A 24429-nucleotide genomic window follows, 5' to 3' on the forward strand; every position below is an offset into this window, starting at 1 on the left:
CATTGCACAGAGCCTCAGTTTCCTCAGCTTTTAAATGAGGATATTAATATTTGAACAATCTATTTCATAGGTTCTTATGAGAAAAGGTACTATGTAAGCAAGAATTGTCGATAGGAAGAGGTCCTATGATTGTACCTATGCTTAGTACCTGTGCTATATCAGTGCTTCTCAGAATTGGTTTTTGTAGCATTATATTGTAATTTACTAGTTTGAAAGAGACAGTGTCCTACACTCAGCATTTTTAATGGAGTTTAGTAAATTGAAGATACAGGATAAATGTGAGATTTTTCGTTACATATCTATATTGTAGTTAGAAATGGTGGTGCTTTTGCTTTTTAAAAAAATTTAACAAAACAATCAGGAAGACATAACAATTATACAACCTAACTTGCTTTGTTGAGGATGCTTTACTAATCTAAGTATTCTTAATCAATTATTTTATTATTCAGTCTTAGAAATAGTAGAGGATATTTAACTTGTTCAGACTACCAATGAAAAGATTTTATAAGACATGAAGAGGAACAAAAAATAGTAACCATAATTCATTTATCTTCAGATATGAAGTTACCTTTCCCATTCAAATTCAAGAAAATAATTCTTGGAACAGTTAGATAGCAGGGTGGATAGAGAACTGGCCCTGAAGTCAGGAGGACTAGCGTTCTAATCCTGCATCAGACATGTAACACTCACTAGCTGTGTGACCTCTTAATCCCAATTGCTTTACAAAAAAAAGAAAGAAAAAAATTATTACAGAATTTATTTGAAAGAGTTTTTTTTTCCCCCATTAATATGAAATGGGGGGAAGGGAGGGGAGGTATTGTCTTTGCTAATTGTTCTGTATTGTTTAGTCATTTCAATTGTGTGGTTCTTTGTGCCCCTATTTGGGGTTTGGGTTTTTTTTGGTTTTTTTTTTTTTGGTTTGTTTTAGGCAAATGTACTAGAATGGTTTGCCATTTCCTTCTCGGCTCATTTTACAGATGAGGAAACTAGCAAAAACAGGGTTAATGACTTGTCCGTGGTCATATAGCTAGGAGGCATCTGAGATTGGATTTGAACTTTAATCTTCCTGCCTCTAGGCCCAGGGTTCTATCCATTGTGCTCTCAGGTCACAAACATTTGGATTAAATTTGTATTACATGTAAATATTTGAAAGTGTTCATTATATTAATTTGCTGCTTTTCGTAATTTTTTTTCTGAACCTGTGCAGCTAACTCTTACTGCTCTCTCTGCTGCTATATTCTCCCACTTAAACGAGAAATAGAGGCAGATGACAAATATCTATGTTCATAAAGATCTGAGGGTCTCTTGGGAAGGGAAAGAGTTCTTCTAAAATGGTTTCACTTTTTTGAAAATGGCAGATGAAGTTTTGGAATAACTAGAAGGGTGTTGAAGCTCCAGTATTTAGCAATATTTGATTAGAAGCTCCTTGAGCCTGTACTTAAAAGAGCTGAACTTTAGCTACATTTGTGAAATTTAGAGGTTGGCTGTTGTTTTGGGGGGGTTGGGTTTTTTGGGTGTTTTTTTTTGTTTGTTTGTTTGTTTGTTTTTAACAGCTTAAATGTGTCTTAGGCCCAAGCTATGGAAATAGTATATCACATTTCTAGTCAGACTGTTGAATTGTCAAGCATTGTTCTTAAAACTGTGTTATTCATCTTTGATGGTAGTATGGAGATGTGATCTTTTATTGATCAATAATATTGGTGTAATGAAAATGCTAATTTATATTTTTACAATGTAAGAATCTTTGCCAGATGGTATGTAGTTTTTTTGGTTTGTTTTTAAGAAGAATGAGTGGGGAAAACAACAGGTCATGGTGTTAGGTGTAATACCTTTACTAACACTCAATCCATTCACGTTCAGTTAAATGGCTGTGGGCCATTATTGAATGCAAACATATTGCTTGGTTAAGGCCACTGAATATCAATAGTCTTTCTTTTGTAGTACAAATAGAATTGGGAATTATTTAAAAATATAGGAGTATTTGACTTAATTTTTGACTGATCATCTTTTGAGCTTAATATGCTGAAACAGGCATGGTTAAAATAATTATTTCACAATATTGTTGGGAGGATCATGTAAAATTGTGTGTAAAGCACTTTATAACTATTACAATTTTATGTATATGTTAGTCATAAAAAATAAACATGTATCTGCTTACTAGAGGAAGTAAATGAGTTTTAAGAACATTGGATAATAAGATTTAAAATGTTAAGCTCTTTCCATTTTTTTAAAGTGGTTTTATTTTTTTTTCATACATGAGTAGTTAGATATATTTTCTGTTAATAAGATAACTAATGTGATTCTAGTCTTATGATAGAGAGAGACACTGGGAAGTTGGCATTAATAAATGTGAATGAGACTGGATAGAGGGAAGAAAATCTGGGCTTTAGAAATTAGATGAATATGAAATATTAGCTCTGAGTTAACTAAAGCCTAATGAGATTTTGAATATACATAGTCTAGTATTGTCATTTTAGTTTTTTCCCTAACTCAATTTTTATCTTAAATGAATATTTTCAAAATTGAGGAGTGTCCTCTATTGCATTGGTTTCCGAACTTAGATGATTGTGCCTGGAACTCTTCCTCATTTCTACTTTCTAGTTTCCCTGGCCTCCTTAAAATCTCAGCTAAAGTCCCACCTTCTGCAAGAATTCTTTCAAATCCCACTTGATGCTAGTGTTTCTTTGCTTTTGATTATTTTCACTTTACCATGATGTTTGTACATCATTGTTTACATGTTGTCTCCTCCTATATACTGAAGGCTCTATTAGAGCAGGAACTGTCTCCAGCACTTAGCACAATGCCAGGTTCACAGTATGCACTTAATAAACAGTAGTCAAATAACTTGAACCAATAAATAACAAAAGGATGAGATAATGAAGAAATTATGAGAGCCTAGAGTCCATATGAAGCTACTGGAGTTTGAGGAGGGGAGTAGTGACCAAGGCTTTAAGAAAATCACTTTGCCAGATTGATTGGAGAAGTAAAAAACTGAAATCTGAAAACCAATTAGGAAGCCACTACAGTATATCAAGAGATGGTGAAGTTTTAAATCAAAATGGCAAAAGAGTAGAGAAAGCCGATTGTGAGTAGAGAAAAGCACTACTACTGAGAATGCATAGTAGTTAAAGGGAAAGGTTGAATAAACAGTGTTAAAGAATGAGGGTAGGTTTGGGTCTCTGTTAAGAGAGTAGGATGAGATTTATCTTTCCACCTTCTAACTGGTTAACATATACCCTTGGAGTTATGCCACAGACCCTACTTTAAAGAAATCATTGTTCTGTCGGTTTTGCCCCTTATAATTTATTTATTTATGGTTTATATGATCTTTTCTTAATTGTCTCCCACTATATACCTAATTATTTCTGAGAAGTCTTTTCTAGAAATGGGAGTTTTATAATGGGGCAGGGGGGACAAAAAACTTTTTTTGGGGGGGAGGGGAGGCAGGCATGTTGACTCACTCTAAGTTGATAGATAGCATTTGAATGTATTAATTCTGAGTTGCAGTATGGCTAAAGCCAGTCAGGTCTGTACTAAGTACTGGGTCAAAAACAAATTGGGTCAAAGCTTCCATCTATCATTTGTGAGATTGGGCCTATAAGAGACCATTTACACTGGGCAAGATGAGGCCCCAAAATAATTTTTTTTTAGAAAGAAGTTGCAGTCTGTTAAAATGACCTGTTAGAATTCTAGAGATCCCTAAGGAAATGCTCACCTCTTTTTTCTTGAGTATGTAGTTTTTCTATTTTTCAATAACATGGGAAAATAGGAATTAGAGAAAATAGATTTGTTATTTATTAAGATAAATTTAAAAGGAAAAAAAGCATTCTGTTAAAGCTATAACTTGAAAAGAAAAAAAAGAAGCAGATTTGTCCCAGAGTATTTATCAAGTATTTTAATGAAGTGAAGAACCAAAAGAAAAATGATATCAATTTGAAATGTTAATTTTTTCCCCTCAGGATACACACCAGCTAAAATTGCTTAAAACATTAGAAGGACATGCTTATGGTGTTTCTTATATTGCTTGGAGTCCAGATGACAACTATCTTGTTGCTTGTGGCCCAGATGACTGCTCTGAGCTTTGGCTCTGGAATGTACAAGTAAGCAACAATTCCATTCTTTGTATTCATTTTATATGTATTCAACTGGATGCCTAAAGTTAGAGTGATTGGCAATTGGGGTTAAGTAACTTGCCCAGAGTCACACAGGTAGTAAGTGTTAAGTGCCTATGGTCATATTTGAACTCAGGTCCTTACTTGGGGGGAGGAGGGGCCTCTATCTACTGCACCACCTACCTGTCTCCTCTTCCGCCCCTTCTCTCCCCCCCTGAATTTATTGCAATAAACTTAATCCATTTATACAAAAGAATTTTTATAGCATTTTTAGCATTCATTTTATCTCCATTTTCTCTCATCCTTCCTCCACCCATTGGAGAGACAAGAAATATATCAATTGTACATGTCAAGTCATGCAAAACAATTTTCCATATTAGCCATGTTGCCAAAAAAAATAAAAAGCTTAAAAACTTTTATTCAATCTGGCCTCAGTACTCAGTTCATCAAATCTAGCATTTTTTTATCCTTTATCCTTTGAAATTGTTGGGTATCATTTTCATCAGAGTTGCTAAGTAAAAAGAAACCTTCAAATATGTTTGGATATACTATAGTCCTGTGAAAGTGAATGAAGAAATGTGTAGTAAACATTTTTTAGGAGGTTTTATAATTAATATATGGATTTTATAACAACATAAGAATAGTAGAATTACTCCTTTAATGCCATTAATCTTAATTTTCTACTTAATATTCTAACTTTTCTGGCTACCTTTTAATAGTCTCATATTTAACTTGATGGAGCCAGATAAATTTTTCATTCAGGTGCCATGTACAGGGTCACCAGTTTCAAATTCTGGAATCTACTTTTCATTCTAAAAGACATTTACTTTTATTTTGGCCTTGGAAGTAACCCTTCATTTCTTTATCAACTTTCCAAAAAAGCTTATGTGCTAGTTGGCTTGTGAGGCATTTTTTTTTCTTAACTGAAAGAAGCATAAGAAAAGCTCAGGTTAGCTCTGAAGTTGAGTCAGAAGCCGAAAGGATAGACTTGAGTCCATCGTGTTTATAACTAAGTTCATTATTGCTTCTTTGACTAACTATTAGAAAGGAATTGCATTTAAAGAATTTGGCAAAAGGAATGCCATAATTGCAGTTTTGATTCTAGTATTAATCTTTTGACCATGACACAGAAAGGGCGGTGTGTACTTTAATACTGCAATAATTATGGGCTTTTAGTTTTTGGTTTTCAGTTTTAAAATCAGAAGTTTTCATTTGGGCCAGTTTCTAAATTCATTCGTGTGTTTTGACATCATTCTTGCTTTTGCTGTGTATCACTTTAATTTACTTCAGAAATTCCTTAAAAAGATTTTAAACAGCTTTTAACAGTTTTTAAACAGCTTATCTAGAAAATGTCTTGTTCTCCAAACCATTCCTGGATATGATTTAGTTTTGGTTCCCTGTATGTCCTTTTAAAAAAGAGGAAGAGGATAAACCTTACTCTCAAAGAGTTTATAGTGGATCTTTATGTTCATATGTCTTATGTTAATATTACAGATGCTATTTCATAATTCGAGTTTCTAAATTGTCGTCTTCTGACACCAAAGTTTCCAAAAAGTAAATAGAAGGACATGCAGCTCAGGAAAAAAGTTATCAAAATGTATAAAATGTTGAAGAGTTGATGGCCTTGTGCTATTCTGAAAAATAGCACATCCATGTCATTATCAGATTATCATTTCATTTTGAGAGGGGGTATGTCACATGGCTTTACTGAACCAGGGTAGAGTAGCCAGAGCTGCTATGTTTTGGCTAAGAGCCTCCCGCTGTATCCCCTTTGTGGGACCTCCCAGCGCCACACCTGTATTAGTTCACATGTCTGTCCTCCACCCCTGGCCAGTTGAGACAGACCTTTCCTGAAGTCCTTCCTAGATATCTTCTGCTATAAATATTTGTAGATTCTGTCACTCCAAAGAATATTTAGGGGCTTGATCTGATGTTGATTCTGAGGGAAACCAGGAAGAGCTCAGGTAAAGTCCTATCTACTCTGCCATCTTGGCTCTGCCCCTGCCTCATCATTTTTGATCCACTGTACTTTAAAATAATCATCTATATCAGTTGTTGATGTTTTTTAAGTCCTTATTTCACTTCAAATGAAATAATTTCTTTCAAGTACTTTTTATTTAATATTGCTGATTAAATGATGTTTCTCTAAATGTATAGCACTGTTGTCATAGACCTCCAGTTACCATTAATTCACACTTTTTCCTCCCCACATTTTCCCTACACTAATGGTGAGAAAGGATAGATCTTATCGATATTATTTGTTTTCTTTTAGACAGGGGAGCTAAGGACAAAGATGAGCCAGTCTCATGAAGACAGTTTAACAAGTGTGGCTTGGAATCCAGATGGGAAACGCTTTGTTACTGGAGGGCAGCGTGGACAGTTCTACCAGTGTGTAAGTGCTAAGATGTTCCCCTCAAGGTTCACATTTCTGTGAATGAAGTTTTTAATTTGTTCACTCAGAGAAAGTAGGATCTACTTGATTACCAGGTACTGATTCAACTTAAGACTTTGGAGAACTTCATCACTGAAATTTTTGTCTTGGTCATATTTATTTTAATGGAACTTGATCTGGGTTTAGATTCTTAGGATTGAATAGGAATATTTGGGAATAATTAGGCTGTGATTTAACATTACATGCGAATTTTTTTTTTTTTTTTAAATATTTGCTTTTATTTTGGAAAATTGTTATGGTGTTCTCTGACCATTCTTGTCATATAATTCTCTCTTTATTAGGATTTAGATGGTAACCTCCTTGACTCCTGGGAAGGGGTAAGAGTGCAATGCCTTTGGTGCTTAAGTGATGGGAAGACTGTTTTGGCATCAGACACACACCAGCGAATTCGGGGCTACAACTTTGAGGATCTTACAGATAGGAACATGTAACTATTTATTTGTTTTTTTATTAAATAACTGATAATGTTAAGCATTTTTTAAAATGCATTTGAACAAGTGGGTTAAATGACATCTAAACGTTTTTGACTCAGATTTATTTTCCCCAATCAAGTATAAAGATTATCAATTTCAGAAAAAGTAGTGCCATTTTTACCTTAAATCTGGGAAGAGAATTGCCCTTTCTTTCTTTTTTTTTTTTTTTTTTTTTTTTTTTTTTTTTTTTTTTTTTTTTTTTTTTTAATATATTCTAATCTTTACCCACCTTGATTGGATTTTTGTTTGTGTTCTTATTACAGAGTACAAGAAGATCACCCTATTATGTCTTTTACTATTTCAAAAAATGGCCGATTAGCTTTGTTAAATGTAGCAACTCAGGTAAGTTTATAATAACTTTAAATGGAATGCTAATTGTGATTTATTTTTCCTTTTATATGTAATTGAATAGAAATAGTTCTATCAAATATAAAATTGCTGTATCTGTGGTACTTAACACATTGAATTTTATCAGAAGATAATTATTTTGCTTATTCATAACAAATAGAAATAAAAATAACAAGGGAAGAAAAAATGTTAATTTTACATGTTAGATACTCTAAGGTAAAATAAACTCCTTTTCTTTTGCTTATAGGGAGTTCATTTATGGGACTTACAAGACAGAGTTTTAGTGAGAAAGTATCAAGGTGTTACACAAGGATTTTACACAATTCACTCGTGTTTTGGAGGCCATAATGAAGACTTCATCGCTAGTGGCAGTGAAGGTAATAGTAGTTGGATGTATGATTGTAATTAAATACCATTTTTTATGTACTTAAAGACCCATAATCAGAATATGTGTAGATGAAAGAAAATGTAGCAGGAATGGAAAGCTGTCCTCAGAGCCAGAGAGGGTTCAAGACTAGCTTTTGCTACTTCCTGGCTTTCTTACCCCAGCTACATCATTTTCAGGGGTCCTCAAACTATGGCCAGTGGGCCAGATGTGGCAGCTGAGGATGATTATCCCCCTCACCCAGGGTTATGAAGTTTCTTTATTTAAAGGCCCACAAAACAAAGTTTTTGTTTTTACTATAGTCTGGCCCTCCAACAGTCTGAGGGACAGTGAATTGGCCCCCTATTTTAAAAGTTTGAGGACCCCTGATTAGCCTCTCAGTCTCTAGGCAATGGCTCCAAGACTAACTCTTTTTAAGTTTGGAAAGATCCTGATCTACATTGATAAAGAAGGAGCTTCCTCTTCAGATGTACCTTTTACCCATGAAATCTCATCTGGTTCCTATCCATTGTTTTCATGGATAGGGGGATTATCATAGGTAACAGTTATCACTCCAAGACTTAAAGCTCTCCTGATACCAGATTCTTAGCACTTAATCTTGGCTTTGTGTGTTAAGTAGGAGGAAGGAGTATGGGGGTTTTGGAGCCCATGCATCACATTGATTAAATCATTAGTTTGTCAGGGCATTCATTAGATTAATGATTCTTAGAAGTAGGTTAAGATATAAAAATTCAATGTTAATAGTGCTTTACTTGGGTGAACTCAGTTGAATACAGTCAGCTGTGACTTTCAAAAGTCATCTGTTTTTATTTTTGTCAGTAATCAATAGAATTTTTCTGCCATTTAGTATTTTAGGCAAGCTTATTACAATCATGCCTGCACCCTTTTGATTAGGTTTCTTCTTTGGAAGTGTCTTGGTCACTGAAAGCTATCTATGAAGTCAGAATACACATCAACCAAACATTTGTGGAAGAGCATCTGGCATTAATAAATGTCAGTACTAGGTGGTGTGCTAAGTGCTTGTGATTACCTTCTCCCCCCCTAAAAAAAATTGCCCTCAAGGAGTTTTTTATCAAGAAAATAAGCAACATATGGGTAATTATGTAAATAGAAGTTAATTTCTGGGAGGAGGCATTAGCAACTGAAAGGATTAGGAGGAGGATGGTACTTGAGCTCAATTGTGAAAGAAACTAGGGATTCTGATAGTTGGAGACCAGGTGGTGACACTTCAGGCATGAAGGACATGTATAGAAGTACAGTTAGATGTGAGCTGTTGTATCTGAAAAACAGCAAATAGGCCATTTGGGTTGAAAGGTAGAAGGAAGGAAGGAGAAATTGTGTTGTGGATCTTTGTGCTGGAGTCAGCTTGTGAAGCAGAATAAAAGTACCAAAAGGTTATTAGTATTTAAGCCATAAGCAATAGAGATTCACTGGAGGTTCCTGAGCAGGAAACTGATATTGTTAGATTTTTATTGGAATTATGTCACTTTAATATCTGAGTGGAGGATAGATGGGAAAGAGCCCCAACTAGCATGTTAACATCTAGGTCCTGCAAACTCTGCCTGCTACCTGACTTTTAATGGCCTATAAGCTATGAGTGATTTTTACTTCCTTTAAATAAGACTTGTAGCACTTTTAAATGCATTTTGGCCTCAGGCTATAGTTAGGGAAGTCTGGTCTAGATGAGAAAGATCTGGCCCAGAAAAAAAAAAAGTGGCATGGAAGTGGCTATGAGAGCCAAAGGAGGAATTGGGGGTAAATTTCCATGGTTATGACCCAAGACAAGTGAATGGTGGAGTCTTCACTAGTCTGCAAGAAGGCCAGGTTTAGTGGAAAATAATATGTTTGAGATACTGGTGAAACTCCTTCCCTGCACTTATTTGTCATATCACCTTTCTGGATCTGAATTTCATCTGTAAAATGGGTATGACTTCTCAGACATTTATAAGGATAAAAAGTGAATCCACATTAGCCATTCTTGGTACAGTAAAATGATATGTTATTACTATATTTGTTGTATAGCAAAGATAGGTATAATGACAAAATCCCGGGGGCTTACATAAATCTTACAGACTATGAATTAAAATGTGAAGTGGATTCAATAAATTTTCCAAGCTGATAGAAGTATAAAACAAACTTTTTTTTCCCCCTGAGACAATTAGGATTAAGTGATTTGCCCAGGGTCACACAGCCAGGAAGTGTTAAGTGTCTGAGGCCAGATTTGAACTCCAGTCCTTCTGACTTCAGAGCTGGCATTAACATAAACTATTAAAGATAAATTATGGTAATCATCACCAAAATCTATATAAGATAAATTTTAAAGGTTCAGCTAAATACATTTAGCTAAAGCTGTTACCAGCTAAAGCATTCAAGCTTTAATTATTGTAGGTGATTTAAATTTGGAGCCTTCAGGTTAATAGGATGTTGCTATAAACTGATTTGTTTATAGACAAATAAGATAGATTATATTTACTGAACAACTTCTAATTGAATAACATTCTTTTCTTCATAAAAATTCTCAAAAGAACAAATGCCATCACATTTTATTTTAGAGCCCAAAGAAAAGAGATAATATCATGTGATCTGACCCATTTATTTTACACATAAAACTGGGACCCAACAGACATGAAGCAACTTGTCCAGAGTCACACAGCTAGGATCATCTTGTTGATTTTGGAACTAGAATTCAAGTCATATTTGTTACCTTATCCTGGCTTCATTAAGGCATATATGTATGGGACAATGAAGAAATTGGGAATTACAGCTCTAGATTTTAGCATACGGTGAAGTTCAACCATTCATTCCTTCTGTAAATACTTAAGGCTTTCTATGTGTTTAGAACCTTACATTTCCTTACCTAATAGAATTTACCTAGAAGAAAAGTGCATATTTAGAATATGAAAGTACAGCCAGAATAGGATAGAAGGGAGAGAAACCTTTAAGTCAGAGGAATCAAGAAAGGCTTCATGGAAAAGATGTAGCTGCTCTTGACCTGGAAGAATATGTAATACAACTGGATTTGGGGAAATTATAAGTGAGCAAAAGTAGTGAAAATGGAGGTGTTCACAAAGTAGATAGTAGCCCCATTTTGATTGAGCATAGGAAAAGGACCAAGTTTGGACTTTGGTAACTAAACAATTGGAAATATCTAGTTTGGTTTTTTATAGTATTTTGTTGTTCCAATTACATGTAAAGATCATTTTCAACATTCATTTTTATAAGATTTTGAGTTAAAAATTTTCCTCCTCAAGATGGCAATGTGTAGTTATGGAAACCTGTTTCCACATTAGTCACGTTGTGAAGGAAGAAACAGACCAAAAGGGAGCTAAATCTATTATAGTTGATCATGACACAATCTTGCTATTACTATATATGATGTTCTCCCGTTTCTGCTCATTTCACTCAGCATCAGTTTGTCTTTCCAAAATCAGCCTGCTCATAGTTTCTTATAGTATAATAGTATTCCATTACGTTCATATACCACAACTATCTGGAACTATCTGGCACATAGTTAAAAATTATAGTTTGACAACTTGAAGTTAGAGATTAGATATGAGTTTTCTGAATAAAGGAGACACTTGAAACCAGGAGAGTGCATCACTATGAGAAACAGGAGAGACAGTCCAGAAAAAGAATGGCTGAGAATATGGTATTGTAGAGACTAAGGAAAAAGTCCAGAATAAAAGAAGTCCCTATTCAATTCACTTCTGCAAATATTAAATAATAACTGTTTGCAAAGCACTGAGTTAGACACTGGTAACATGCTCGGTTTTAAAAGGTCATTTATTTAAGAAGTGTCCACTAGATTTGATAATTAGGATCTGGTTATTAGTGATCTTTGAGAGTAGTTTCATTAAAGTGAAAAGGTAGAATGAATCCAGATTGTAAAGTAATATAGGAATAAATGAATGGATGGAGAGGAGATAGAGATAGTATTTGAGAGAAGAGATGTTAGATCAGGTAGCAGTGATGATTTGAGGAAACAGACATACAGCTAAGAAGACTAGAACATGTTTGTAGGTAGATGGGACAAGATCAGTATATGGAAGATTCAAGTAGAATGGAGGAGTTGGGAGGAAATCAAGAGATTCACGTGGAACAGGTTAGCATTTGAAGTGGAGAGAGAAAAGTCAGCAGCTGAAATATGAATATTTTTGTTATTTTTGATCTGTGTTTGTCATTTTATTGCTATAGATTTCTTTAGGTGAGCAGAATCCCTCTACCAATGCAGATCAGCAGCTGGTCTACAACCTAGTCTCATAGAATTGCTTTATATTCAGAGGTATACAATAGCTTTCAAAGCCACTGTCTTGTAACTTTATCTCTTTCATTCTATGATTTCATTGCTTCGTCATTGTTCTGGTCAATCATGTTTTCTATTGAATTATTCTTAGCCTACTACAGTTCCTGTATTTTTTTCTCCTCATATGTGAAATATCTTTCAAAATCTTTAGCTTCTGAAATTCATCTCCTTATCTAACACAATAGTGTAGATACCCTTTTTTGTGGTATTAGGACATTAATATAACTCTATTTTATAATGAAGAAACAAAATTCCCTCTTGGCCCTCTTTTTCAATTTGAGAAAATGGCATCATGATTGTTAACTTTCTTTAATCTAGTCTCAGATTTTAAATCTGTAGACATATTTCTATGCTTTACTTGGAAGGCAGTCAGGTTTCAGTGTGTAAGATGAATTGAAGAGAACAGAATTTGCTGGGAAAAAACATAACGCATTAAAGCAAACAAAGATAAAGAAGTGGGACGGGGAGGGGAGAGGGGGAGATCCAAGGAAAAGTGGAAAAACTTTAAAAGAAAGTTTAGTGCCATGGAAAGCTGTGGGGTGGCAGAAAAGGCAGGAGCTAGACATTGTAGTTGTAATATAACATTTGACTTTGGAAGGCCGTAATCTTATCAAAATAAAACCATTTTTACAAATAACTTTTTTATACTTTGGGGTGTGAACTGAATATGGAATTATTGTTCAGATTACTTTTAATATAACTTGTGCAGCTAAATGTTTATTAAAATAATGGAACCTTTTAAAATCATTCCAAATTTTTTTCCTACAAATGTCTATTTTAATTACCAGACTGTACTCTGAAACCACCAGGCCATTTTGTAGGAAATCATTCTCCTTGAATTTCTCTGATATCAAAGCATGAATACGCCAAATTGGAAATCTGTAACAGAATAGTTTAACAAATTGATTGGGTGGGTCAAATGATGAATATTGCTTTGTTCAAAGCTCCTCCCAAATTAGTTGGCTTTCTCCTTAAAAACTATATTTATCATTTAGATGAGGTACTAATTTAGGGTGGGAGAATCATATTCTTAAATTTTAGACAAAGATATAAATTAAATATGAAATCACTAGGGTCAAAGGTATATGATGAATGGGATCTGCTCCAAATTTGTTGTTTCATGGCAAACTTGTGCCTTAATTGCTATAAAACAATCAATTTTTCCAAGTTCCCTTATAGATATTTTATTATACTACCTCAGCAGTTTTCAAGATTTGCAGACCCCTGAAAGTCCAAGTCCCTGAGACTTTTTTAGGCCCATTAAGTCAAAACTGTTTTCATGGTAAAAACTAAGATATTCTTTACCTACTGGAATATTCTACCCTTTTCAAACTACATATTTTTGAGAAACCAGATTTTTTTCATATGCAGGAAGCCAAAATAACAAGCCTGACATTTTTAAGATATTTGCAAAATATATGTAAAACAATGCCACTCTCACTAAATTATTTTAAGGTGGTTTTTTTTCCCCCATTAAGTTCATATTAAACTGTAATGATATTGTTATTATTTTATGTTTATTATTATATTAACTATTTTTGCTTTCTAATGTGGTAAATATTAATAGATAAAACTCAAATAAATGCTCTTTGAAGTCCTTAATAATTTTTAATAGTGTAAAAAAATCTTGAGACCAAAGTTGGACAACCCATTACCATATTTATTGTATCCAGTCTTTTCTTTTTTACTAATCCCCTCATACCACTTTCCCCATCCCCTTTTTGCCTCTGCAGAGGAAAACTCCACCTTGTACTTACCTGTGGAGGCTGCTTGCTGTGCTTTGAGCTGTTGCCTCTTCCTCTTATTCTGTGTCCCAAAGTCTTTGGACATCATCACATACACCCACTCTAGGCCTTTTTTCCTTCCTGTGATCCAGACTCTAATGAAGAAGCAGCCACTTCTTACCCAAAGCCAACTCTTCCTCCTTCTTGAGTTTTTGTTTCCATGTTTTCCAGCAATTGGTCCTCAATACCCAACCATTCCTCCCACTGATTTTCAGCTCCTACATACATACTAATTCAGTCTCACCATCGTTCTCTACATAGATTCCAAAAAAGCCTTATTTGACTTGACCGTTTGCTCAAACTTTCTTTCCTTTCACAACCAAAACAAATTTGCTTACTGCTTTCTGTCTATTTCTTTTCTAACTCTGAACCCCTTGCATTCTAGCTTTTAACATCATCATTTAACTCAAAGCATTTTCTCATGGGTTATCAGGGATAATGGACCTTTTATCAACCCTAAGATTTCTTGACCTCTTTGCAGAATCTGACATAAGTGACCCCCTCCTTCCTGGATGTGTTCTTTTAGTGATGCTCCCCATCCCTGCCTCTGGTTGCCTCAGTGCTGGCTCATCCATGTCTTCCCTTTCCCTGTGGGCTTATCCTCCCCCTCCTCCCCCCAGGCTCTGTACTTTCTGGGGGGTTTCATTAACTCCTTTGGAAATGGGTTTCCCCAGCCATCTTTTGCTGATAAGAATGAATCAAGCCTCTCTTTACTCCAAGAATGCATCACTGGCTTCAATTGGCATCTCCCAACTCGGTCATCCAAATCAGAACATCTCTCTTCCTAACTTTGCTAATTTTTTTGAGAGTTAACTCTACCATCATTCCAGTCAGTCAAATTCGCAATTAATTGAATCATCCTCTCTCCCTTCTTTCCTCATCCTTTATATGTCCCACCAGGTGCCAAGTCTTGTTGACCTACCAGCACAACATTTCTTATCCATATCCATCCCCTTCTTTATATTCATATGACTGCTATCCTAGTTCAGGCCCTTATGATCTGTGATGAAGACTGTTAAAATAGGCACTTGAAACTGGTCTCCTGGCTTTCAGCCCCATCTTTTCCCCAATCATATCTCATGTAGCTGTGACATTCACAAAGCTCTAGTCTAACAATATCAAGCTGGTCATTAATGTCTCTTGGCTCTCTATAGCCTCTGGGGTCATTCATTGCTCTTCTACATTTTAAATACAATCTGGCTTCATCTTTTCCATACTTTTTATTGAACAATTATGCTCCTTCATTCACTCTATTCCGAGTAAACTGACTTAAATATTATTCACTGGATACCCCATTCCATCATCCATCTTTTGTATAGACTACATCCCTAGGGGACACTTAAGAACCCTGCCATCCCTGGGATACACTTCCTCCCCACATCTACCTGTTAGAATCTCTAGCTTCTCTCAATACTCATAATCCCCCTCTTATTTACTCCAGTTGATAGTGACTGCTCCAAAATTACTTACTTATCTTTCTTCGTGTTACTTTCCTTGCAATAGAATTTAAGTTCTTTGAGGGTTCAGATGTGTTTGTTTCTATTCACAATGCCCATCTAAATACTTCATAAATGCTTGTTGAATGAATAAATGCCTGCCTCATAAGTATATTGTATAGGAAACATTCTCTAAATTGGAAAATGCTATACAAATGTAAATTATTACCACTCACTTTTCATAAAAATAAGTACTTTGGTCCATTGATGAAATGTGGTATCTCTACATATGAGTCATAACTATAAAATAATGGGGCTACATAGTATCTAGGGCATAATAGGTGTTTAATGTTAATATTTTTTGACCAACTATTAAGTGGCTGAATTGTTGACAAATATACTAAACTCTTATACACAAATGAATGTCTACATTGCTCAAAATATTTTGAGAATGCCTTCCAAATTTTTTTCAGAACATTATATTCTATTAGTGAATCAATTCAATTGAAATTCAACTTAAATACATGGAAGCAAAGATCCCTCCGTATCTTAGATTACCAGCCCCCATAGCTAAAAATTATTTGGTTCTCTACTGCCTTCAGCAGTAGCAAATCTTCATGGTTTGAAGATGATGAAATAAATTAATTCATATGCCACTGAGTATTCAATGGGATGAATAATCAAAGTAACTTATATTGTAAATAAAAACAAAATAGGTGTAGCTATAATATCATGATGGATTTTTCTTGTATGGCTGATAGACTTAAGGAGATTTGGAATCAAAAGAAATGGATTTAAGTTTTGGCTTTTTGCCTTTGGAAGGTGGAAATAATAATTGATTGCCAATCTTCCCAGCATGGTTATGAGGGGGGACATGTTGAATGCCTTGCAGTATGTGATATATATGAGCTGATATTTGGAGTATTTGGTGCTGTTGTCTAAGCTTGAAGCTTTTATTTTAAGTATTCTACAGCTCATTTTATTTATGGTTTTATAATTCAAATGTGGTAAAAGTGAGTTTTTTCTTCTTTCCTCCAGGGGTGCTTGATTAAATTATGGGGGAAATGTTAGTAGAGTCATTAATCTGTAAAGCGAATTCCTATATGTGATTTGAAATAAAAGAAGAGATAAAATATAAAGATAGACTGGCTACAGACACAAAGGAAACTTAAAATTCAAAAGTGACTACTGAGAAAAACAAGATTCAGTTGGGTGTATGTTTTAAAATCAGTCATTATTTCATGATCAAAAGTCACAAATATACTGTGGAAACAGATAAGTGACAACTGTATAGATAAATCTAAGTTATTGTTGGTCTGCTTCTGTTCAGAGAACTTAATAAATTTTTATTGTGAATTTGCAGTTACCTTAATATTAGCATAATATGAAGGTTTTTCAAACTATTATGGATATGCTCCCTTCACCAAAGTCTTGTTCAGTTGCCTCCTTTTGATATGGAGGGGAACTTAAGTTCTCAAAGTAAGCAAAAGCATAAACTCTTGATATGTTCTATCAAGCTATAAGACTATATATTCAATGGATATGGCAGTTTGGGACCACAGCAATAAAGTCGCAGATCCTTGAAGTGTTACTTGTTTGATCATGTCATCTTTATCATGAAAGATGATGATAACTGAATAAAGAAAGATGGTGGTGTTGAATAATTGCTTAAGAGAATTATTATCAAGCTATATTGTTAAGCCTACAGGATAATTTGAAAATGTTAATGGTAGTGGTTAATGTGCATATATCTTTTTTTCTTTTTCTGTAAAATGCTGTTTTATTCAGATCACAAAGTATACATCTGGCACAAACGTAGCGAGCTGCCAATTGCAGAGCTAACAGGACACACACGCACAGTAAACTGTGTGAGCTGGAACCCACAGATTCCATCCATGATGGCCAGTGCCTCAGATGATGGCACTGTTAGAATATGGGGACCAGCACCTTTTGTAGACAACCAGGATATTGAAGGTAATCCATTTATAATATTCTTTTTTCCTACAACGAAAGCCGGATTGTATATGTTATTCACAATAATTGTTGGTAATGTTCAAAGTATATGTATGTAGCCTTTGTCTTGGATAGGGGGGGGGGGGGTGGAATGGGGAGAGATTTATTCTTTGTGTACTGTACACTAATCTCACATAAAGATTATTTTAAACATTGTTGTCACTTAATTTCACATTGTTTGGTTTTTTTTGATGGTTTTTATGAATAGAATTGGAAAAGAACTCCCCCAACCTTATCCAGTTAGATACTTAAATTCCTACCATATTAGAAAGTTTTAATTTTTTGCTGTGGATGCTACCTAATTTTGCTTATTCAGCAAACATTTATTAGATACCCACTTAAGTATAAGGCACTGTACTAATTGCCAAAGGATACCCAAAAAATCATGTTATTCAAATTAACAGAATGGCTTTACTCAATCTCAGTAAGAACATTGTAGGTTTTCCAATGATCTTGACTGTAGATTGTTTTTTTGTGTGTTTATAGTTAAGTGCCTCCTGCATGTTAGTTTCATGCTAGTTAAATGTAATCTAAATATAAAGCCAGAGTGGTGTCTCAGCAAATGAGGTTAAATGTTCCAAAGTACAGTAGGACAGAGCACTGCAAGAGAGAATGGAGCAGAAAATGAATCAGCAGAAACACATTCAAAGGGGAGCATTTGGGAAAGATGATGGTCAAAATCATGGAGGACCTAGATGGAATAAGATATGCCCCAAACTGGTAAAGCCTGGTGAATTTTCATAGGATTCTTGTCTGAGTCAAACAGGCTCAAGAATTAAGAGGCTGAAGATTAATCCCAGAGGCAGGGCCTGGAGTTTTGGCTATTAAAGAAGTTCTACAGCCAGATGATTGAGAAGTTGAGCTTTGATAGGGCTTTTTCATCTAAGAGGGAATTTTTAAGATGAAGCTTTGACTTTCTTTAGAGCAGAGATGAAGAAGCAATAGGAGAATGATGAGTTAAATTTTAATGTAAAAATACTGATGAATTAGTGCAATGTGGTAAAATACAGAGAAGTTTTAAACTTAAATGACTTAGTAGCAGTTTCAGTATGAATGCTGTGAATTTTTTCAGTTTGTTTAGAAGTAACTAAATTGATCTTTGATATGATTAAAGTATTTTACCATAGTTTATCTTTGGCTCTTTTTACAGAAATGGCTTAAATAGTGAGAAAAGGAGTAGTTCCAGTTTTTTTTTTTTGTTGTTGTTGTTTTAGATTTCGTCTGCTCACAATCTTTGTTAATCTTGGGATAATTCTGGTTCTAACTGCTAGAAAATCCTACTTGCCAAAGGGTAAACTAGAGTCATTTTGCTATTGCATGATTGCCAATTCTGATACCTCTGAGGCAGGTAGAGGCAGATATTTTATGAATCTACATTGTGATGTTATGCAGTTTTCTAACATAATGCTCTTAGTTCTTAGGCAGCTCTTCCTTCAAAGAAATTCATGTGGGTGACAGGAGAATAAATCTTTTATGTGATTTGTTTTATACTAAGGTTTTATATGTATAATCAAACAGCAACAGTTATCTAATAAGTCCATTTAGTCACAAATGAAAGTCAATAAATTTGCTTCAAATCATACAGTTGAAAGAGAGATGAGAGATTATTATAGTTTGCCCTCTATATAATGAAGTTCATTGGTGTCACTAATAAGTAGTGTCGTCTTCCAACATCTGATTAAAGACCTCCAGCAATGGATTTAGGAGCCAAATTAACTTTTCATCTTTCAGGGGAATAAAAACAAAAAAGGGGGTAAAGAGAGAGGTGGCATTGCTCTTCAGCTTCTAAGAACCCAAACTAGGATGACTGAGGAGGGTCTTAATGGATCTTGGAAGATCCTCTGGAAAAAAAAAACTGAAAGAAGGAGCTGACTCCATTTGGCTGAGGTGTTTCCTGAGTCATCTACAGAACAGAAAGACCTCCTGGTAGCCAGTACATACACTCACACTTTAGCTGGAACTTTAGGCTAAAGTAGGTATAGTGGTGACTTGAGAAACTCAAGGAGAATTCAGGAATCTTGGTAATTTAGGGCTTTTTTTTCTTCATTGTTGTTGTTGTTTATTGTTATTGTTTACATAGATAGTAAAACACAAAAGAATGAGTCATGAGAACAACAAAATGAATTTCACTTTCTGGTAAAATTAAATCCAAAATGCCCATGATGAAATGGCTAGGTGATATAGTGCTAGAATTTATCAAAACCTGCATGTAGGATTAGCTCTAAATAAACTGTCTATTATCTCAGAATTATGTTTCTGGTTTAGGTTAGTATAGACCTAACAAGATTTTCATATTTCACATGAGATATAAAAAAGATTTTTCAAGTCTTTGTTCCTTTGCTTTCTATCAGTACAGGAATGTATTTGTTTAAAAAAAAAAAAATCTGGCAATTTAGGAATAAGTGACAGTTTAAAAATCTATATAGTATTTGTTCATTAAGTGAAATACGGCAGTAGTATATTGGTTAAAAATCTTTTTCTGTGGCGTAAAAAATAAAAAAGTGATCAAAAAGAAACCTATTTAAGAACCAGCATTCAAATTCTCCATCTTACCCCTTCGTTTAAGTTATATTTCTTGGTGTATACCCTTCTCTCTTTATTGTATGACAAAAGTAAAATTTGGGATAACAGTGATAATGAGTAACTGTTAGTTATTATGGGAGCAAATTATTTCTCTCTTAAGTTCAGCCACTTTTTTGCCTTAAAATGATGCCAAAAATATAACTTAAATTGTTTTATTAGGGATGCTGTAATTTGTAGTGACATGTTATTTTTAAAACTTCTAACCAACTTTTTTCTTTTTCTCCTCCATATACACATATTTCATCTTGTCTTCATTCAGAGGAATGCAGTAGCATGGATAGTTGATGGCGAATTCGGAGCAGACGACTTCTGTTTAACTTAAAATTAGTCGTATTTTAAATGGCTTGGGATTTGGTGCAAACAAACATGATTGATAGCTGGACAGACATGCTCGTCATGAAAAAAAAGAACCATTTCTGAAGCCCGATTGGGGCCAAACATTTACCACCTTGCTTCATAGTAACCAGTTGAGATGAAGCACGTCGTTAGAACGTTGTTGGACACCGTGTTGAATTACCCCCCCATCGGTTGTGAAGAACTGTGCTACATTCAGGCTACCCATTGAACTCAGTATATATATTTTTTTCCTTCCTGCCTTTTTGTCTGGCGGGCTACCATTCTTGTTGCTCTTCTGTGTAATGAAGTTTAAATGCTTGTTTGGAAAACTTTATTTAACAGTTTAGAAGGCTTGATAGAAAGAGTGCTTTAGTCTGAAGAGTATACGTTGAATAGGAAAGTTATTTCCTTCTCTTGTTTCTCTAAATCTCTCCGCCTTATTTAGCTTGAGATCTTTGCAGCTTGGTTCATGGATTCTAGCCTTGCCCGTTGCGCAGTATATACTGATCCAGATGATAAACCAGTGAACTATGTCAAAAGCACTCTCAATATCACATTTGACAAAAAGTTTTGTACTTTTCACATAGCTCGTTGCCCCGTAAAGGGTTAACAGCACAATTTTTTTTAAATAAATTAAGAAGTATTTATAGGATTAAAGTGACTTCATTTGTATACATTTGGAACTTAAACCAGCTTAAAAAAGTGTCATCTATGACATAGATATGCAGTATAACTGATGATCTTCTGGAGTACCATACAAGACATGGTCAGAAACAGAGCTCGGAAGGACTTTACACAGGCAAATAAGAGTAAAATTTTTTGAGGTCTTTTGTTTTTGTTCTTACAGCCATCATTCATCTTTAAAATACTGAATAAAAATAACTTACAGATGCACAACCAACATGATAGAACAAAGGTCAACTTAGGATTTTTCAGAAGCTTATTCAGGTTTTTCATGAAATTGGCCATCAAAAGATGAAAAAATAGAAACCTAGAGAAATGCTACAACCTTGGCTATTTTTTTAAATCTCAAAAGTAACTTAAGAAGAGGACCGTATCCAGATTATCGTGCATATTGAGTTTATAAACACATCTATTTCCCCTACATTACTTATAAATTTTTCCTTAAAATCTTGAGCTATAGGGATGCATAGACACAAAGTACCCCTTTTAAGTTGAAGTTACAAATATTGCCATACTGGACCTCATTCTAAACTGGTGCTGTGGATAGATTTCTTTTTTCTGGTTTTCGTTTTTAAATATAAGGAATGGTTTCCTTTGTAAAAAACAGAAAAACAAAAAAACAAAAAGCACTTTTATTTTAAATATTTTACACTTCTGAAAATAAGCCAAGAGCCTGATGTTCATGTTGTGCTTTTTACCCCATCACAGTTGAATATGGCACACTTGGTCTCCCTTGAAATTCCCTTCTTTTTCAGGTAAAGGACAGAATAGGGTAGACCACAGCTTTTGATTAGGGGGAAAAAGTATCAGGATGAACCCTGATGAAAGATCATGATCAGTAGAAGTCTTGAGAACTGGAGTTAAAGTTCCCTTTAGGACCAGTCGTCTACACTATAGTTAACTACTGTGGATAAACTTCTCCAGATTCCACATGGGGAAGAAAAAGGCATGGGTGGCTTGGATATCACGGATTCTTCCATTATTTGGGGGGGGAGGGGGAAACTTGGTTGGTGGGAGGAATAATATGGGGGTGGGGGAGGAGAGAAACACAAATTGGCCTTAAGATAACAGATTCTCCCCAAAGCTTGCAGTAAGAGAAATTAATAGATCGTGGTCAACAGATTATTTATCAAATTGGTATATATAACCTTAAAGATTTTCATAGTGTCTTTACTCTCCATTTTGCAGAGATCGCCACTTAGAGAATCAAAGAACTCCTGTCTGTTTTGATACTTCTGAGTTAGAATAAGAACTATATGTTACAGCTTATCTGGTACTTCATTTTTCTTAACTAAAATTACTTTTTACTTTAAGCTTGAATAAAAATCTATTGGTAACTGTATATAACTAAGTGGCAACTTCTCTTTACCTCAGTACAGTTCAGACCATTCATATTTTAAATGATTTGTGTATACCCTGAAGCCGTTAATACACCCTAGTCTCTGCAGTAACATCTCTAGTAAATAATGAGCTGTAGAAATTCCACAGCTGTTTACAAGTCTGGTTACAAGAGTGCTGTGGGTACATTTGTAACATTGAAATTGATGCCCATTCAAGAGGCAATCTGGATGGAAGAAAAAAAATCCCTCTGACCTGCCCCTCCTTCATAATTTGTGAATTTTCAAAGTGCACTTTTAAAGTACAGTCCAGTAAGAATGCTTCAAAAGCGGAGATATGAGGCCCATTCTACAGGAACATAGCTCCAAGCGGAGCAACACAACTAACTATGCAAAGGTTTCTATAGCAGCTAGGCGAGTTCATTTTCCAAGTGTATTGTCTTACTGACAGTTTCCTGTATTCTCTGGTACTTTGCTGTGCCAATTTACTGTTAACATCTGTTTCTTACATATACCAGTTAGTGACTGTGATAGAAAGGTCAAATTTGTATGGGGAAGCAATCTAGGATTTTACGGTACCTAAACCCTGCCAGCAGAATAATAAGTCCACAGACAGTAATTGCAAAGTTCTGATAACCGCTGTAGAATTTTTAATAAGATGAAGGAAAGCAACTTAAAATTTCTAGCAAGCCAACCACAAGATACTAGTAAATGTGTGAAATGAAAAGTACCAATACTTTTTGCACATATGAAAATGGAGATTTTGACTCTGACAAAAAAATCAGGTTAGTAGCAGATTAATTTCCATGTGCTTAAAAATGTTTCTAGTCTGGTATTTTTAAGGGCCAGAGCCAGGGTGAAAGATTCTTATTTCCAAATAATTTGTCCATATAAAATACTCAAATTTTAGGGTTGTAGAGATTTAAGGGTAAAATTGGGGAAAGGGTAATGGGATATTCAGAATAAGTTGTGTTTTTTATTTTAATAGTTTATGATAAAAATCACGACAACTACGTTTATGTTCTCATTGGCAAGGGAAATTCTGAGTTACACTGAATAAGGTAAGTAGTTTAAAGATGGAGCACAACTTCATTTGGGATTGTGGTCATAAGTTACAGGCTAGCCAAAGGGAAGTGAATTCCCAAGTTTTAAATGCAAATTATAAACATTTGAAGAAAGTTTCAATCAAATTATTAAGCTTGAAATTAAACCATCCAATTCATTGATATTTTTCTTAATCTGAAATACACACATATTGTTTGTGATTTGATAGTAGGAGTGTTTTGCCGCTAGTGGCATTTCATGACATTAATAGAAAATTCTTCTTTCCCACCCCCTCCCCATCTTGAAATTTTCTTTTTTAGGATGTTGGTTCCTGCAAACCAGAACTGACCTTACCACCTCTGCCTCACAGTGGGTAAATGTATGGTACATCTATTGATACACTGAAGGGAAAAATATCCATGTCATATCTTTCACAGCAGAAGAATGGCTGATTTTGAATGGGGAGAAAGAAGACATTTTTCTTAATATCCTTTATTGCCCCAAATCCAAAATGTATCAAATCTGCATCTGATTTATTTAGGTTTGTTTTCTACAAGTTAAGCTAGTAGCAATTTTTTTTTTTTTTTTTTTTTTTTTTTTGGTTCACCCCTTCAAAAATTGAGTATCAGAGTCCATTTTAGTAACTGATTTAATGGAAACTGCTACTTTAAAAAAAAAAAAAAAAAAAAAAGAGGAAAAATTTCATTAACACTTAGATAATGTCTAAAAATAGGATAGTAATTGAAAATTTTCAGTGGTGTTAAGCTATTGCTATGGTAGCTACCCTCTAGTTGCTAAAATAAAATTATAAATCCCATTTCCTACCTTCTTAGTCGAGGTAATCTGGATTCATCAAAATTAATAGTTGAAGGAGTATAAAAAACTGTGTGTGTATGTGTGTGTGTGTATGTAGTGTGTGCATGTGTGTATGAGAGAAAAATAGAGAGGACTACATAAGTCATGGAACCAGCTGTTCTAGATACTTGTCATGTTTTTATTAAAAACTTTTCAAGTCTTGTGCATATGTGAAGTGCCCTCTCTAACTTTAAGGTTTGGTTAATAATACTAGTATATTTTTATAAGCTTGAAATTAAATGTGCCCCATCTTTTACTTAAACATTTTCATTATTAGGGCAAAT

The 24429-nt window shown here is 34.5% G+C and overlaps 1 protein-coding gene across 1 annotated transcript in view; it reads left to right on the forward strand.

Annotated features, from left to right (window-relative positions):
- Positions 1–22251, forward strand: part of WDR26 (WD repeat domain 26) — a 41866-nt gene extending 19615 nt beyond the window's left edge. The window contains exons 8-14 of the mRNA XM_031967053.1: positions 3960–4100; positions 6385–6504; positions 6846–6991; positions 7301–7379; positions 7633–7762; positions 17082–17267; positions 20149–22251. Coding sequence (XP_031822913.1) covers positions 3960–4100; positions 6385–6504; positions 6846–6991; positions 7301–7379; positions 7633–7762; positions 17082–17267; positions 20149–20174 — 828 coding nt within the window. The 3' untranslated portion in view covers positions 20175–22251. The remainder of the gene's footprint in view (positions 1–3959; positions 4101–6384; positions 6505–6845; positions 6992–7300; positions 7380–7632; positions 7763–17081; positions 17268–20148) is intronic.
- Positions 22252–24429: the final 2178 nt, after the last annotated feature.

This window comes from Sarcophilus harrisii, chromosome 4 (genome assembly GCF_902635505.1).
Source record: "Sarcophilus harrisii chromosome 4, mSarHar1.11, whole genome shotgun sequence".
Taxonomy (NCBI): domain Eukaryota; kingdom Metazoa; phylum Chordata; class Mammalia; order Dasyuromorphia; family Dasyuridae; genus Sarcophilus; species Sarcophilus harrisii.